Below are 18,080 nucleotides of genomic sequence, written 5' to 3'. Positions count from 1 at the left end.
TAACCCTATAGGAGGTGCACCTAACCCTACAGGGGGTGCCCTTAAACTTTCAGTGGGTGCCCCTAAACCCACAGGGGTGCACCTAACCCTTCAGTGGGTGCACCTAACCCTACAGGGGCGGCACCTAACCCTATGGGAGTACACCTAACCCTACAGAGGTGCACTTAAGCCCACAGGGCACACCTGACCTTACAAAGGGTGCACCTAACCCTTCAGGGGGTGCCCCTAACCCTACAACGGGGTGCCCCTAACCCTACATGGGTGCACCTGACCCTTCAGTGGGTGCCCCTAACCCTACAGGGGGCACATCAGCCCCTACAGGAGGTGCACATAACCCCACATGGGTACCCCCGACCCTACAAACAGGGAGATGCAGACCCCCCCCCATGCCTCCCGCACCACCTCCCCTGACACAAGCCCCGCCCCTCCCTCCGAGGGGGCGTGTCCAGGGCTCAGGGCGGGCCGGCGGCTGCCCAATCAGCGCCTCCCTCGGCCGCCCCGCCCCGCCCCGCCCGGCGCGCCCCCGCCGCGGCTCCGCGCCCCCCCCGCCCCCGCCGGCGGGTGTGCGCCCCGGCGGGCCCGATGGCGAGCACGGCGGCGGAGATCGTCGCCTTCCTGCTGACCGTGTGCGGCTGGGTGCTGGTCTCCTCCACGCTGCCCACCGACTACTGGAAGGTGTCCACCATCGACGGCACGGTCATCACCACCGCCACCTTCTGGGCCAACCTCTGGAAGACCTGCGTGACCGACTCCACCGGCGTCTCCAACTGCAAGGACTTCCCCTCCATGCTGGCGCTGGACGGTCAGGGCCGCCCGAGCACCCCCCCAAAAAAAAAAAGAAAAACCCCAAAAAATTAAAAATCAACCCCTGGCAGAGCGGGGAGGGGGGAGCCGGGCCGGGAGGGACCCCCCCGGGGCCGCCCCACATTATGGGAGCAGCCCCGGGGGGTGGGGGGCTCGGTGCTGCGCGACCCCATAGCGTCCAGGGGAAATTTTGGGGTCCTGTGCAGGTTTCTGTGCGGGTGTCACCACCTGGCACCCTCACCCGCACTGCTTGCGGCTCCCCTAAGAGAGCTGTGGGGTGCAGCAGGGCTCACCTGGCTGTAAGTAAGGGTTTTGGGAGTAAATGGGTTTTTTTTGGGGTGATAAATGAATAAACAGCGCGGTGCGGGTCGAAACGCAAGTCGGACCTACAGCACTGTCCGGGCACGGGAGGCTGAGGGCGGATTTGGGAGTGAAAGGTCTGCTTGGAAGAGGAAAGTGCGAAGCCAATCAGTGGCAGAGATTAATGTTATCGCCGCGGGGATAAATGTTATCGGTAAGCAAATTAATGCCATTAAGCCTTTAAGCTGCCGGCAGGACGCAGGAGAGGTCCGCACTCCGAGGGCAGGCGTTGCCGTGTGGCAGCGCCGACCCCAGGAGCATCTTTCTCCCCAGCCCCTTGGTGGCAGGGGGTGTGGGGGCTCTGCCAGTGTCCCCGAGGGGTGGCAGGGCTGTCCCAGCACCGCTGGGGTCCCTCGGAGGCACCGAGCCTCTTGTTCGGCTGCTGCTCTACTGGAGGGTGAAGTCCCCAAGACTCAGATCTGGAATAAAGCCCCCCAGACTCGGATCTGGAAGATCTGTGGGGTTGTGCTGCCCCAGGAGGTGAGTTGCTGCTGCGGAGGGAAGCACCTGGAGGCTCCTGAACCCCGAAGACACAACTGGAGAGGACCTCGTCCCGCCTTCCCAGCTGGGCTGTGTGACAGCAGAGGGAGGAAGCCCGGCATCAGCCTTCCTCAGCGGTGTCTCCGAGTGCTGCGGGGCCAAATCCTGGCCCCCAGGCACGGTGCAGGCAGGGGGGCGAATGATGCACCCCCAAACCCTCCCCAGCACAGTCCGGCCAGCCCCCATTAAGAGCTCGCCCCCATGATCTGTATGCGAACAAAAATGATGCTGCAGTCCGTGGGACTTGAAACCATTTGGGGTTTACCTTTGTGCGCTCCTGGCCATGGATGGGAACTTGGTGATGGAAACGCCTCCCCAGGGCAGGACGTGCACGTGACCGTATTTCCAGCGGTGGATCCAGCGACCTTGCGACAGAGCTCAGCTGAACACAAATTTACTTAGGGGATGGAAGAGGGTGTTAGAGCTTAGAAAAACATACAACAGCAATGGGCGTGTGCTTTCGGAAGGAATTCGTGCTCTATCTGTAAGGTAACCTTTTACACTTGGTGCAGACTGCAGGATGCCACTGCAGGTATTTGTTGTGAAAGTGATGATCCCCGTAACAGCATGCAGGTGTTTTTTTTTCTGAGTGTTGTATATACTGTATAAATATACACGTTCCCCAGGGCTCTTTGAGAGTGTTAGAGGTGAGCATGAGAGGCAAGCGTGAGAGCAGTGAGGCAGGCAAGATGATAGCAAGATGAATTTGAATGCCGGACAAAACACATTTGTTTTAAAAAAATACTTGAGATAGGTTTCTCGTGGAATGCTGCTAAACATGACTTCATGCGTAATACATGTTTGTCTACCTGTCTGTTTAAAACATGGCTTTTTGTTGCTTTGGAGCTTCCTTTGGGTGGTCGGTGTCTACACGAGGAGGTACCAGCTTCTTACGGACCCTGATGCAAACACACGTAATGCATTTTTGGGTCTTCAGTGGAAGAGGGGGAAGAAGTTGGCAGCTTCCCCATACACTTCCCTGCACTGTGAGTCTCAGTCAGCAAGGTAACGTCCTTGCTTTCCAGGAAGCAAAGCAAAGGTTTGATTAATGTTGCAGCCAAACGCTCTCCAGGTCAGTCCTAACCTAGGTTCAAGTGACTGGGGGTTTGGTGCTAAGGCTGATTTCACCCTTTTATGTTTCCTGGTGCTCCAGTCAGCCTGGTAGAGCTGAGTCTTCTGCTCTCCCACCTTATGAGTGCAGGTTGTGGTTATTTTTTTTTCAGACATCTGTGTTAAAAGTGGGTGCCTGTTGGGTAATGGCTGTGGTGAGCTGCAACGAGTCCCGCCTTGGCTGGCCTGCAGAATTTGGTGAAATATTGAGCGGGGAAGGTTACTCATTCAGCAGAGCTGAGCAGTGCTCCAGCTCGTGCTATTATAAAGGAAAATGATTTCTGGGTGAGGGAGTTAATCATTTCTTGCTGTCTCACTACCCTCAGCCTATTTTGAAGCTGCGCGTTGACCTTCAGCAACAATTGCATTTCAGCCACGTCGTACCTAGCATCTACGGCTTGTGTTGGTTGGGGTGAATATTTACTGTTTCTCCTGGGAGGTTCAGGCATAAAGAAAAGTTTAGAGGACCTCTGGGTAAATATGTTCATGGTTCAGCACCTTAATGTGCCAATTAACTCCTAACAGCGTCGATAAATTGGGCCTGTCAAAAATAACAGCTTCCTCGCCAGTTTGCATCTCCTGCCTTACCTGGCTGCTATGGGAAATACATTATGTGGAAAAGTAGTAAGAGAAAACTTTTCCAGGCCTACTAGCAAAAAATAATGAGAGAGAACAAGGCTGCTGTCTTCAGATTTGTGTCTTGTGAGCTAAAAGCCACGTTTTGAAATCTTACTGAACGCCGCTTCCTACTGACGTACTTTGGGTCTCGCCTGAGGGCATTAGGGGGGGACAGAGTGAAAATACAGGATTTTACTCGAAAGCAGAAGTTTTAGCTATTGCTGGAATTTCAGCCGAGCTGTTGGGGAGTATAGTTTTATTTCGCTGTTGAGGAAATTGTGCCCTGGCCGGTTTGGCTAGAAGGGTGGTCGCCTCACCTGATCTGAGGTAACCACAATATGGCCGTCTGGCGTGAGCTCCCCAGGCTCACTTCATAACCCCTGCAGAAGATAAATAACTAACTAAATAAGAGAGGTGCAATTAATGTGATCTATTGTAAGTTCCTCTGTTGGGATAGGGTGAATGATGCCTTAGAAATGCCAGGTTTTCTCAGCTGATGGTACAGTCCAGTGAACACCAGAGGTGAAGAAGCTTCTTACAATGTATGACTGCGTGCTCTGCAGAATGGTTCACTCTTTAGGGTGTCCATACCTTTTGTTTTCTTGCAGGTCCCCCCAAAAAAGTTTTTTACAGGACCTAGGAGAGCTTAGGCAGATGGTGGTCTTCGGTTTGGCTCTGTAAATCTTCAGTCTGTAGTTCTTCTGCTGGGTTTGTCTCATATCTGGTCCGAGTTAGCCCCTGTAGCATGGACGTGGTGCTGCTTCTCCGTTCTGTCGAGCCGTGTTTCAGGTGAAGGCATCTCCTCTGGGGTGCCATGGGATGATGTGTGGGATGCTGCTCAGGTGTTTAGGGGTCTGAGAGGGACCTACCTGGAGCTGCTTTTCGTGGCTGCTGGCTCAGGGCTGGAGGCTCTTTGGTGTTGAGTGGAGAAGAACACAGACAGCAGCCTTTCCTATCTAAACTGTGCTCCCGGGAGAGCAGGAGAGAAGGGTTGGCTGTCTCCTTTTTGCTACAACATTGGGAAGCATTGCTTTTTACATGGATTCAAAAGGTTTTAAGGTACACCAACATGCCACTAAACATTTCCACTAGAGGCGTTAAATCCTAGGTTATCTGACCATTGCTGAAGACAAATATCAGCCATGCCTATCAAAATATTCTGCATTAAAGTCACAGTAGATACTCTCAGCACAGCAGAAATTCAAAGATAAAAGATAAAAAAATGTATCCAAAGAGCTGGCTAATTTTTGAGCTCAAACAAGACTTAAACATGGCAATAATGCTGAAGTAACACTTCAAGGGAACATGTCTGAGGCATGTGTCTGTAAGAACTGAAGGGTTCCTCATGATCCTCTTTCAAAAATAGAAAATTACACAAATTTATGCGTATTATATAAATTTGTATAAAAAATACAAACTGTGACATATTATTGGATACTGAAGATAAGTAAAATTGTAAATTGTAATTATAACATTGTGATTGTAAGTACCTAAAAATCAGAAGTCTAGACTTAGGTGTAATGAGACCCGATTCTGAACTTGCCAGCCTGTGCTTCATTTATCATCCATGGCAAAGGGAGGTGTCTCCAGTGGGCAGCTCATCCAGCTACCATAGGAGTTCAACTTATTATAATAATTTAAATTATAGTGTTAGACATGTCAGCAGACCCAAATGATGCTTATATTCCAACATGAGAGTCCTATGGCTATTACAGTTATGTCATTGTGTATTCTTCCTTCAGCAGGGGGACTACAGGAGCATGTTGTACATGAAACATGTCCATGGGGTGTTAAGTCCTACAAATTGCTTCTTGTGCACTGTGTATTACACAAAGCTGTGAATCAGTTATTTTGTTTGTGTATTTTTTTTAAGTGTTCTTAAACACAGATTGCTCATCCTGGAGCTGGTATTCCTCCAGCAGCGGCCAAAGTGGGTGCCAAAAAAGAGTGCAGAAGAAGGCCAAACGTCTGCGATGGCCATCTGCAGCTCAGGGGCCTGCCAGCCAGGCAGAGATTTCTCTTCAATGGTTTTATCCCATTTTTGCACCTGTGCAAGAACTTTTGCATCCACGTAGCCTGTGGAAAGCAGCTCCACAACTTTATTGTGTGAAAAAAAAAACCCACAATTTTTGTTTTGAATCTATTGCTTGCTTTTTTTCCATTAGATATCCCCTAGTTCCTGTTTTAATAAATTAATTTTCCACATTTTAAGGGCTTTTATGCAGGGCTTTTTTGTTTATTTGGTATTCTGGAAAAGCGGGTGTAATAAGCAATGGAAACCTGGGTTAGCTCTCGACATTTCCACCCACCAGAGATCACAGAGAAAAGACTGCAGGCACGAATAATGGAAATGCATTTCCATTTTAAATGAGATGTAATTGGTTATGGAGAGAAACTTCTTGCTATAAAACGGTTATTTGGCTGTGTGAGATGGCACTGTTCCACCCTGTGAACGGTGCCACGTGGTTATCACTGTGTTTTAATCCCAGGAGGAAGGGAGAAGAGGCCAAGCAGTCGGGTATCCTGTGGAAAGGCCCTGCATCGGGTGCCTCGGTTCAGAGCAGCCTGGCAAAACCGCGTGTGGCCAAATTCAGCTGTGAGGCACTGGTCCGGCGTGGCAGCAGCTCGCTTTATCTCCGAGGGTCTCTGCTCTCTGTGAAGCTGAGCATGTATTTGGCTTCCTTGCAGAGCGAGGGCCTGCTGGGCTGATCCACAAGAGATGAGGCCTTGCCAACCTGCTGCCATTGCGGCATCTGCACAGCGAGGTGTTGTGTGCCTCTGCAGCCTGTGGCAGATGCTGCACGTCCCACACAGAGCTGCTCTTCAAAACCCATGGGTGCAGCCTCTTGGGGACACTGTGCCCAATGCCACAATTGTTTTTGCAGCCCCAAATAACACGGCGTGTTTTGTAGGGACTGGGTTCACACGGCATCATCACACCATCACCTGGAAGTATATACTCTGTGATAAGTTGGCATTACACCAGCCAAGGTCTAATTTGGTTTGCAATAATTAATTCATGCCAGATGCTTTTAAGGGTGAGGGGAGCTACAGCGAAACCCGTTGTGTTCCCTGCCCTCACGTTAGCCTTGCCCTTTCTCGTTGCAGGTTACATCCAAGCCTGCAGAGGACTGATGATCTCCGCCGTCTGCCTGGGGTTCTTCGGTTCCGTGTTTGGGCTGATTGGGATGAAGTGTACAAAAGTCGGCGGTTCTGATCAGACCAAAGCAAAAATAGCTTGCTTAGCTGGACTGATTTTCATACTGTCTGGTAAATATACCTTATTTCTCTAAGCTTGTGTATTCAGGAGTCATGCCAGAGCTCCTGCTTTGTGGCAGAAATCCACACATGACTGCGTCAGGGTCAGGCCCAAAGCTCCTCTGCTGCTTCCACTGAACGGTTTGTCTTCTGCTTTTCAGGGCTGTGCTCTATGACTGGTTGTTCCCTGTATGCAAACAGGATTACGTCTGAGTTCTTTGATCCTTCTTATATTGCACAAAAGTAAGTACTTTCCTATAGCCCTTCATCTTTCAAGAGTAGACCTTAAGTTTCATGCTGCGTGCCAGAACTCATGTATCCAGAAAGCAGATGCTTCTCCTGTTGGGTAGAAATGGAAAGTGGGCTTTATTTATTCATATTTCATCATGTTTTCCATCTGTAGTAATTGTGTGCTGAGGTTTCATGAGCTAAGACCTCCCTGTAGGGTGATGGGTCTGTGGTCTCTGTGCCCAGGCTTATCGCGGCTTGGCAGGACTCTACAGCACTCGTCCCAGGGTAGGCTGGGTTGATCAGGAGTTATGTTTATGTCAAAGATGCAGAGGAGGCATTTCACAAGACAGGTGCTCATTAGGCACATAATTCAATAGGAAGAAAACTATTCCTCTAAGCTATCGATAGCCAGTGGTTTCCATAAAGGTGTTGAACACTGTGCAGTCTTTAGTCCATTTGAAGAGACATTTCTGCAGGTTCTGTGGACTGTTTTTGCTGACAGATTTTGAACTCTCGATGACTATAATTTGGATCATAAATATTTTTCATAACCCACAATCATAAAGCACTAATGTCAGTGCTTCAGCTGTACGTGCAATTAAATACAAGGGAGTGTGTGTTCATAGAATTGCAGGACCAAACCAGAAATAATGAGCATCCCTAAAGACTCCCCTGAAAGCTGTGTGAGTGCTCAGGACCTTCCAAGGCAGCAATTCATGAACCCATCCTCGGATTCTAGATTTGCATTGTGGCCACCAAGTTTGAAAGCACTGGCTGTAATGTAAGCTTTCTTTGTGGTGATCCCCGAAGACGTCAAGCACTGGGTATATATAAAACTGTCAGCCTGAATAAATGACACCAGTTGGATCCACATTTGCAGTAGGACTGACACAGTTTCTCTCTTCTTGAAAACAAGTTCATATGAGTTTCCTTTGTAAGGAGGAGAGGACAGGATCCAAAGGCCACCAAAAGCAACAAGGATGTGAGCTACTGTGGAGAAAATGGGGACTGGCTATACAGCCAGAAGTTAATTATTCATCAGGCTTAATGTTCCCAATGAAAAATAGCTTCATCATTGCCAAAATTCCCTTTCCTTCGTTGTGTTCCTACACTTGTTTTGTTGCAAAAAGGGCAGGCAGACCTCACGGCAGAGTTTTACCGCGAGCAAATGAGAAAACCAGTTTAAAAAATGAAAGGTCTAATATTAAAACATTTCGTCTGCGGAAATTACCTTTTTCCTGAACAACCAGAATAGCACAACTGCTGGCACGAGAAATATTTGCTGCAAAGATAAAGGTGGAGAGCAATACTAGAAGTTGTAATTGGAGTTTCACATGGTGGACATGTGATGCAGCTCATGCAGTGATCTTGTGTCAGGTTAAGATAAAGGTGTTATTTGACTACTTTCTCTCTGAAACAATATAAAATACATTGGAGCAATTAATTTTGTTGCCTTCTGGGAACTCCTACTTTGATATACATTGCAGAAGCAGCTAATGAGCCTTGCTGGTATGCTATAGAAATTTGGCACTGGCTCAACTGAGAGAGGACGCTGCTTTGGTTCCTCAACTGTTTGCAGTTTGGTGCATGTTTTCTCCTGAAGTTATCTGGGTGGTGTCAAAGAGAGGTTTGAGATACTGTTAATGGAAAATTAATGACATGGGATGTTTGGCATCCCTTTGGCTATCAGAATTTCCCTCTGGTCTTCTGCATGGGGAAGAGGTGCCTTGAATATATACAGATGCAGGGGGAGTCAGAGATCTGCCTGAGGCTGGTGCCCGAGAGACTTCTGGTTTTCAATTTACGTGTAGCTTAGCGAGGAATGATGGTCAGCTCTGGGACACTCTAAAGCCAGCCTTGCTTAGAAATCTTAGGCTGGATGTTATGTTCCCACACAATAGGTTGCATTAGGGGTTTAAAACAGCTCCATGAGTGCTGGTCCACCTCACGGAGCAACACGCGCAGAGGCTCGGTGACAGCATGGGGTGCCTCCGTACTCACAGCCAAGCTGACTGCATTTTTTTTCAGACACCTCTAAGAGAAGAAAATCCATGCTTCTCTCTGTTCTGCTGTCTTGCCAGCTTCTCTTAGGAAACTATTTTGTCCCTTTACTACTTCTAATAAAAGCTTTTATAGTTTTCATCCTTTTTGTCCCTTGCCGCAGTCTGAACTCAATAATCATCATTCTTCCTGATGAATGGAGCTAGTTTATCCAAATTACCTGACTAACTTCCATTTTTATAGAGAATTGTTTCCCCTCAGCCTTTTTTTTCCCAGAATCTGTTGTGCCCAGTTCATCCACACAGGCCCTCTTTGCGCTGTCCTGCTGTCACGTGGCTTTGAACCCAGTTCTCATTTTCCCTCACTCTTAAGAATTAGATGTTCAAAATACAGATTTCCACTGGGGAGGTGTATTGATTCGCTGAGAAGTTAGGTATGATCATTACCAGTGTCCAGGAGTTCATCTAGCTGGCTAACGAAATTTCAGCTGGTTTGCATGAGAGTTTGCTTCGTGGTCCTGACCTATGTAACAGCCGGGATATTTTCCTTCTATACTGATGTTACACCTTCTGTCTGGCTGAATTCTGCCTCCTGGGATTGATTAGAGTGAAATACCTGCTCTTAGCCTCGGTGCCTCGTTCCCCTGACCTCCTGGAGATTTCCCAGTGATCCTGCAGCGGCAGACTGGGTGCACTGGTGGGAGTCCAGGGGTGCGCAGCCCCACGCCCGGAGAGTCGCTGCTCTCATTCTTACAAGCAAGGATGATAAGAACAGGAGACTGCATTTCCTGTAAGGGTTTTAATGATAAAAAATGAAAGGGAAAAACAGCAAATAGAGAAATTTCTTCTAAAAAAGCCTATCTCCATTTATTAGTCTTTTTTTTTTTCAAGAGTCGTCAAGGTGCAGGATGTTTTTAATATGGCATATCGTGGATTTTGGATGGTGGGGTAGGCTTGGCTTCCTAACTGCAAAAAAAACCCTGGATTGGATAAAATCCAGGGAGCCATACACAGGTTGATACGCGACTGAAAATTCCTGATAAGCACCAGTGTAAATCACAAAGGCTTTTGTGTGTGTGTAGGTGGGGAGGAAAGACCAATTAGGCCAGCCCTGCAGCTCCTTAGGGTAGCAGTGTGGCAGGCACCAGGAAGGGTCCTCACGCCCCTTCATTTTGGAGTTCAGTGCTTTGGTTCGCCTCTGCAGCTTGCTAAAAGGGCACCTTGGGGCTGTGATTCAGCGTGAGTATTTTATAAAGCCCAGGTCTCGAACAGACAGAAATCTGCTCAGTCTTGTGAAACTTGTAGCACCTGGACGGAAACGTTAGCATCATTAGAAATAAAACTACCTGTGGTAGGTTTTGAAGTCAGACAAGGGGCTGGAGGCAGGGTTTTCTGGGTGAAAGGCAGTTGAGCTGTGGCTTCCAGCGTCTTAATTGGCAGGTTGGGTCCCTAAATCCCACATCAGGTGTGGAGGATGTCTGGGGGAATCTGATCCTTTTTTTTTAGCAAGGCATGGCAAATAAAACCTCTGCTTAGGATGGTGTGAATGGGACAGGAGAAGGAGGTCTCGATGTTAGAGCACTCGCAGGGCTGTTATGACTCAGGTGCAAGCCCCCACCAAGTAGCTTATCTCTGAGCTCTGAAGTCCCCATCTCTTTTTGGAGGTCCCTGAGTCAGAAATAACTTGAACTGGGGGTGTTATCAGCTTCCTGAGACTGATATTCTTTCTACATGTGGCTTTTTCTTGCAGTATGTCTCTTTTAAAAAAACTCCGTGCTTTACCTCTGGGCGAAAACATGGAAAAGTGACTTTTTGTTCTGCAGCCAGTGTTCACCCTCCAATTCCCTATATCATTTTCTGGGTGTCTGGACCCCCCCTCAGGGAATTTTTCCATTTTCACAGCATCACCTTCATAAAGACAGGGGTTTTGCAGACCAGCTTACTTGTATTCAGGTTGTGTATTTCAACTGATGTCAGAACAGGAGCTGTTCGTGGTCAGAACTAGCTCAGAAGTACGCAGCTGCAAGCTCCTTCTGAGGCACAGGAAGGCTGTCGAGCCGAGGATTTTGTTAGAGTCACCTCAGCAGAGCTCGCAATAAACTTATTAACAAAAGTTGGAACTGATGTAGAGTAAATCCACTTGAATGACGACTGGGGCTGCACAGATGATCTTGGAGGGCTTTTCCAGCCTTACTGATTTTAGTCTGTGGTTCCGTGTGGATGCATATCTTGACGTTTATATATTGCATATTATATATATATATATATATATGTGTGTATGTGTATAATAACCTCATGTTGTGCTCAGGCTGAGAGCCAGAGGGGAGAACTAAGGACAAGGAGAGCTGTAGGCAGCAGCTCAGGTCCCCAGCCTCAGTAGCCTCGGAGGAGGACTCACAGAAAGCCACGGAGCAGCTCGGGAGACAATGGGAACAAATCTGAAATGGTCTGGGGAGATGGGAGCCATGTGGGGTAGAAGGGCTGAGGAATCGCAGATTTCTTCAGCTCTCCAACTGGGAAGAGACGTGGAGAAGCTGCAGAAGTGTGCCTCGGGGACAGGTCTGCCTCTCGCGTGCCAGGGGAATAATGAAAAGAGCCTGGGAGAACGACTGAGCTGCTGGCTTTGCAATGCAAAATGTGTGTGTCAATGGAAAAAAAAAAAAAAAAGGAACAAAAAATGTAGTGCTTCTGTTCTGAAAACAAAATGTTAAATTCGTTCTGTCTTTGTTAAACGCATTTATTGACTTCCTGTAGGTACGAATTAGGAGCAGCTTTATTCATTGGATGGGCTGGAGCTTCACTCTGCATAATTGGTGGCAGTATATTCTGCTTCTCAATAGCTGAAAACAGTAAATCTCCAAGGTAAAACCCAAGTTGCACTTCCTGACAGAAATCAATCCTAGGGCATTGGTACCTGCTATGTTCTGCAGCTTGATTGCTTTTCCAAAACACTTTGCAGTGAGGTCAGAAAAGGGTTGTGTGCATGACAGAAATTAATGGGGTTTTAGGGTAATTCTCTTCCCACCTTTAGTAATTAAGAAAAGCCAATGTGTTGGTAACAATACTTGTGTTATAAATACTTTATAAACTTGCTACAGCAGGAAAAAATGCATTCACAGACGGAGGAAGAGCAGTCAGGTCACCTTAGAGTTGTGAATAGGCGGTGGTTTAATCCCAAATCTCCAGATGAAAAGTGAGAGAGCTGCCGGACGGTGGCAGTGGCAGCGGGACCTCCAGCAGCAGAGGAGGGGTGAAAAGGAGCAGGCAGAACTGGAGGGGGCAGCTGTTCATCTAGGGCCTGCCCCAGCCCAAATATTTCACCTGATCGGGCGCCGATTCACTTGGCTGTGAACGAGGGGTACAAGGTTATGTAGAGGGGAATGGCAAAGAGAGATGCTGGAGGGGAAACGGAAACCTCAAACCTGAATAAGGCTCCAGAGAGAAGGAAGGTGTCCCCCTGCACCCAGCAGGAGCTCGAGGTTCCCACAGGTTTCTCCTCCCTCGGTGAGGTTGCAGTGCTTGGGTGCAGAGATGTTCCCTGTCCGTGGGATGAGCTGTAAACAGTTGTTCCTCTTCTCTTTTCAGGAGGGGGTACGCGTATAACGGAGCCGCATCTGTGATGTCTTCTCGCACAAAGGTTCACAGCAGCGTCCCAGACAAAACCCCACCAAAGCACTTTGACAAGAACGCCTACGTGTAATTGCCCCGTTCCAAGATCCCAAAAGCCAGTTTGGAAAATGAGTTCGTGTGTTTCATTCCGGGTGATTTCTCCCCCAACAAAACACAATGGAATAACCACTAAGAGGATGAATTTTTAAGATACTAACTCGCAGCTTTTTACGTATTGATGTAAATTTTATTATTCAATATTTTAAAGATTGCTGTTGGTGTTGTAAAGTTTATACCTGCAAATCATGCATCGATGCTGCTTTCTAAAAAATAAAAAAAAAGTAAAAAATGAATAGGGTATTTGTGGGCGCAGTCTGTCAGTTGCTTTGGGAACGGCACCGTGCACGTTACAGGTACCGTAGCGCATCACTGCAAGCGCTTCTCCAAGGGGTTTGGCACCACACAGGAGGGTCACGCTGTGCAGGTTAATATGTAAAATGTCTCCCCACCGATCAGCAGTGACGTTGGACTCTCAGAGCACACTGCCAGGTGCTGGCAGTCAATGGGAATCAGCAGGCTCTTATCTGTTTTGACATTACCAGGGGCGAGGCTCTTATCTCCTTTTGACATTGCCAGGGATGTAAGAAAATACATTCGTCAAGTCAGTGCCACAGGTATAAGCTCAGGAGCCTGGGTAAAGCGAAAACAAGCCTGTAGTTTGGGGAGCCAGCAGCAGCACGGGCTAATCGGGTACAAAGGAGAGTCAGGGCCAGTTGTTACGAAAGCAGCTGTTAAGAGACAGCCTCACGGCGTACGGAGAGGGCACGTGCGATGATGAGCACCTGGCAAAGGACTAACCAAGTAAATGCTTGCAGTACTTCACAGCACCAGTCCGGATAATCTTGAATTAGTTAGAGCAGTTCACAAAATCAGCTAGTGCTGTTTATTTGCCTGGCTCTAGAAATGCAATGGGTTTCGAGGGAACACTTATACAGTAAGTCAATAAATAAAATCAGGGACTATGAATAACCACAGAGTAGTTTCTAGGCTAAGACCCTAAACTTAGACACAAACTCAGGCCTGCCTTGAGGTTTGAACAGATGCACCCTTGGAGTTTCATTGCATTGACAATTTTGGGACAAAGGTGTAAATTCAAACAGTACCTGGTCCTATTTAGTAATGGCACAGTACAATAGAAAAAGACAGGTTTGTGCCTGACGTCATCTAAAATGCATCAGAGTGAGAAAGTCATTCACAATTACTTTTATTTTACCTTATTTTTGTATTCATTTAAGTCAAAATAAGATTGTGGCTTTACAAGCAGGCAGGCAATACGGACAAAACAGAAACATGAAAGTACTTGCCCAATTAAAGTAAGGAAAGTATTGACCCTCGGGCTGATGTGTTTGTTGGTTTTTGTTTGTTTGTTTTCCAATTTTTGTGCTTTTATGTTAACTAAGACTCAACTCCAGTAGGAAAAAAAGTAACCACAAACTAGGAGGCATTTAGTCGTAATGTATTTATACGTGAGGCCGTTTTTTTTTTCCTTTGGTGTTTATTGTAAACCATGTAAGAAACTTAACATTTTAATACATGGAAATACTGTATTTACACTGTTCACAATTTTTATAAAGTTTATGATAAAATACAAGAAAATATGCATTTAAAATATTAAAAATAATATTCTGCAGTAAATGCTGTTCACTAGTGAACAGGCTTTCTTACAAGACCAGGCTCAGTCTTTAAAGTAAACATCAGAGGCAAAGTCTTCACCTCAGTGAAATCAAGAAGATTTTTCACCACTGACTTCACAAGAAAGAAGAATTAATCTTCTGTTTCCAAGTAGTGGTGCAAGTGACATGTATATGAAAGTTTTTGTTCAAATTCAGGACTGAAAGACCCAAGAGCTCTGTATACAGTATTCCTTGTTGTTACACGAACCATATGAGAAATAAATAGAAAACACAATGCTTTCAACTACATTTTCAACCCCAGCAGAACCCAAAAGCAGTGCCTCCCATCAGGAATACAGCAATTAAATATCTGAAGAATCACTCCAATCTGTAACAGTGACTAAGCTGCTTTTTAATGTGCTTGTATTATCAGCTTCATGAAGGCCTGTTAAAATAACAACAACAAGAAAAATTAGTAAGATTTTAGGGGTATTTTGATTTTATCTATGAGAGATAATCATATGTTACGTGAGCAAACATCTTTTCCTGAAGTCCAAGGCTTCACCAGTGAGGAAATTACAAATGCTGATAATACAAAGGCTGTTTGTGTCACAGAATATGATGTATGGACAAACAGTGTCAATATTACATTTACTTTCTCTTTAAAAATGATATGAAGTATTCAGTTTTAACCTTTAAGCACGTTGAAATGCTAGAGCTTGAAGCTACTCTGTGAGATTGAGGCTGTTTCCCTACCAGTGGTTCAAGTAATTATCACAGCCTGGCAGGACACTTGGATAGGTATCTGGAACAAACCTAGGAGCTGATTATTATTCTCAAGACAGAGTAAGAAAATTCCTCATTGCCTCAAATTTGAGAAAGGCCAAAAATAAAAAAATTAAAAAGTCTTAGATGATCAATTTTTAAGACCATGTTTGAAGCCTGATAGTAAAATTTCAGATTAAGGCTTCTTGACATCTCTATGTATTCACGTGTGTGTTTACATACACATACCATATGTATGTGTATGTAAAAACACATTCATTTTTTCTTCTTATTCAATATATGGTATTTTACAACATGTAATACACTATACTAAAGTTCTCCAGGCGTGTCAGGCACTTAAGACTTGTAACTTAGAAGTATGAATGCATTACCTTCCTCTTTTGGCTCTTTTGGTACACTCTTCTTCGGAAGACCCCACGCATGTACAACGGATGCAGCATTTGCCTCGTTTTTCTGAGCTGTCAGTGCCTTCTGACCGCTATCATTTTTCATCAATAAAAAGTCTTCTTCTATAGATGATATATCCCAGTCATCTTCATCTACTTCTGTGAGCTAATAAAGAGAAAAAAAAATAAAAAATGAGTGCATTTTTTCCTCTGTCGTATCAAGTTCTGCTGAGATCAGGTTCTCCTGTAAGCCCAGCAATGTGAAACTGTTGCAGAAAAATGCACTGGTGTACGGCCTTCGTGACATCTGTCACCAGTTTTAACATCCACATATTTCAATTATATATGTAAATACATTAAATACATATATGAATTTGTTACTTTAGTTCCAAGGCTAAAAGATTGTTGCTTTTTTTTTTTTTTTTTTTTTTTTTTAAATTCAGGAACTGCAAAAAGTTAAAGGGCCAGATCTACAACTGGCAGAAACCCATGTTTTCTGGCATAATATGTTCCAACTCTTAAAAAAGGGTTTTCTTTTCTGGAATATTAGTTGTTGCAGTGAGTTGGAAAATCCTTTTTACTTTAGAAGGTACATTACTTGCATTAAAATAGAAAAAATACCTGTTACCATGCAAGGTGGCAGTTTAGTTTGCTATATAAGTATTGTGTATTCACACTAAAATTTTAATATTGCATTTTCGATCTAAAATTCATTTATCTCACGGGAAAATTAAATAATAAAAGTTAAAAACCTGCTGCTCAAAGCTAAAATATATATTCCTCCAAAGACTCACCGTCACTATGCACAAGTATGACCACTTTTAATTAAGTGGTGGATTTGCCTGAGTTCCCGAGATGATTATCGAATCAAACCGATAACCTGAAGGCAGCAAGTCCATGGCCAATCTTATCACATCAGCCTGAGAACTAAATATATTCATTCATCTTCTGAAAGAAGAGCTGCAGCATTTCCCAACTTGCCAATCGGTTGTGGTTCAAAGGAATCCAGCCATTACTCCAGAGCTTACCCGTGGAAAGATAAAGATGGTTTCTCACAAAGCTAAAAGCCTTATTTCACCAGAGCCTCTGAATGTTACAATAACACACAGAATGTGCTTCCACTGCACAGAAGAAACATTCTGATGCAACTGGAAAACGATGTAAGTTATGTACATACTAGAGAAAAATCCACACACAGGACCAGGTAGTGCGTCTCGAAAGAAGAGACCAGAGTGAAGGTTATTTTGCAACATAATTCAATGTTTAACATTCATAACTGTTGCAAACTGCTTTTCAAAATCTGACAGATCTGCTTGCTGTGCTGTATTATTAACATACCAGAATTCAACATCTTGCCATCTTAAATTATTTGCATTTTAAGGGTGTGTCAGTGAGAAAGTCAGTCTCATACACTCAGAAATGCTGGAGGAGGTTTCCTCAAACTTTCACTCAGCCTCAACTGAATTTTAAAGCATAAAATACTGAAAAAAAAATAGCAACTTCATACAGAACTCAGTTTTGATGAAGTGTAAAATACATGGCTCCAATTAGAACTGCTAGGCAGGGTTCATAAACTCATTTCCAACTCATCATGCCCATACTGCAACATGTCACTGTGTATTCTCTATATTTCAAACGAATTACAACAAAAATGTATTCCACATCTTTAAAACACAGATTTTAAGTCTTGTTTTGTGACAGCTCTTTGCTCTTGAAGCCCAAAAATGCCTTAATGCAGTAGCCAACCACCTATAGATAGTTACTGAACGTAACATCCCCTAAATGTAACTGTGACTATTTTACAGTCTCAAGTCGTCTGCCTTTGCAGAGAATTTGAAAGTGACATCAGGCCCCAGATGACATTTTAATAGTCATGTCTGATTTGATAGTTTTGACTTCAGTGTGATTTGCAGCTCTCACACAATCAATGGACAATTTAGGTGTCTCCAGTGGCAACTAAAAGCACCCCACCATTACAGCTCAAATGCAGACTACCACCCTTTTCTGGAAACTAAAATAGATGTGTCCCTATACCTAGGAGGACTGATAACTTTCCCACTTAACTGTTAGTCAGGAAGCCCTAACACATCAGTTTTGTTATGGGTAACTGCATTTTCAACAATTATTATTTGTTTATTTAATAAAATAGATTTTCTTGAATGTCAGAACAAGTATCTGGCTATCTACTTCAATTTACTAGCATACTGAAATGAACAGCACCTACCTGCTCTTGACTTCTGACTTCGATTAACTTTTGTTCTTACTAAAAAATTGTTCAGGTAAAGATCAATATGCACTAAAATGGCTTACCAATTATAAAACTCGACACTGAGGGGAAGACTGGGGCTTTAGTAAAGCCTGAGGGGTAGAGAATAAGCTGTGTTAGTATTCTGACTGTGAACACATGCTATACTCAAAGGACAGTTAGCAGTGATAGATTGGATGTAGTCTGAGAACAGCATATGATAACTAGATGCAGCAGAACAAATTTCCACACTCAGAAGTGGAATGTGTTCCCTCATTAAAATGCATTCAAGAGTTCCATACCAGACAGAGCTCAAGAATTAAAAATACTCCAAAATATTTTATTAGCAAATTCATGTTTTCCTCCATCAAAATATGATACTAGGAAAGTAAAGAAAGCGTCTCACTCTATTGCTGACACAGGAGATAAAGTGATATCAGTTATTTCCAAACTTTTGGAT

The 18,080-nt window shown here is 44.9% G+C and overlaps 2 protein-coding genes across 2 annotated transcripts in view; one reads left to right on the top strand and one right to left on the bottom strand.

Annotated features, from left to right (window-relative positions):
- Nucleotides 1-582: 582 nt before the first annotated feature.
- Nucleotides 583-13,027, top strand: CLDN10 (claudin 10). Its single transcript, XM_032200935.1, has 5 exons — nucleotides 583-802; nucleotides 6,541-6,702; nucleotides 6,852-6,933; nucleotides 11,676-11,783; nucleotides 12,507-13,027. Exons 1-5 carry the CDS (start codon nucleotides 583-585, stop codon nucleotides 12,619-12,621), a joined length of 687 nt encoding a protein of 228 aa, XP_032056826.1. The 3' UTR covers nucleotides 12,622-13,027.
- Nucleotides 13,028-14,181: 1,154 nt separating this feature from the next.
- The window catches only part of DZIP1 (DAZ interacting zinc finger protein 1), a 35,442-nt gene continuing 31,543 nt past the window's right edge, over nucleotides 14,182-18,080 (bottom strand). Inside the window, exons 18-19 of the mRNA XM_032203626.1 lie at nucleotides 15,361-15,541; nucleotides 14,182-14,648 (exon numbers count right to left, since the gene is read on the bottom strand). Coding sequence (XP_032059517.1) covers nucleotides 14,566-14,648; nucleotides 15,361-15,541 — 264 coding nt within the window. The 3' untranslated portion in view covers nucleotides 14,182-14,565. The remainder of the gene's footprint in view (nucleotides 14,649-15,360; nucleotides 15,542-18,080) is intronic.

Source organism: Aythya fuligula, chromosome 1 (assembly GCF_009819795.1).
Source record: "Aythya fuligula isolate bAytFul2 chromosome 1, bAytFul2.pri, whole genome shotgun sequence".
NCBI classification, from domain to species: Eukaryota; Metazoa; Chordata; class Aves; order Anseriformes; family Anatidae; genus Aythya; species Aythya fuligula.
This window is presented reverse-complemented; position numbering and strand designations above follow the sequence as displayed.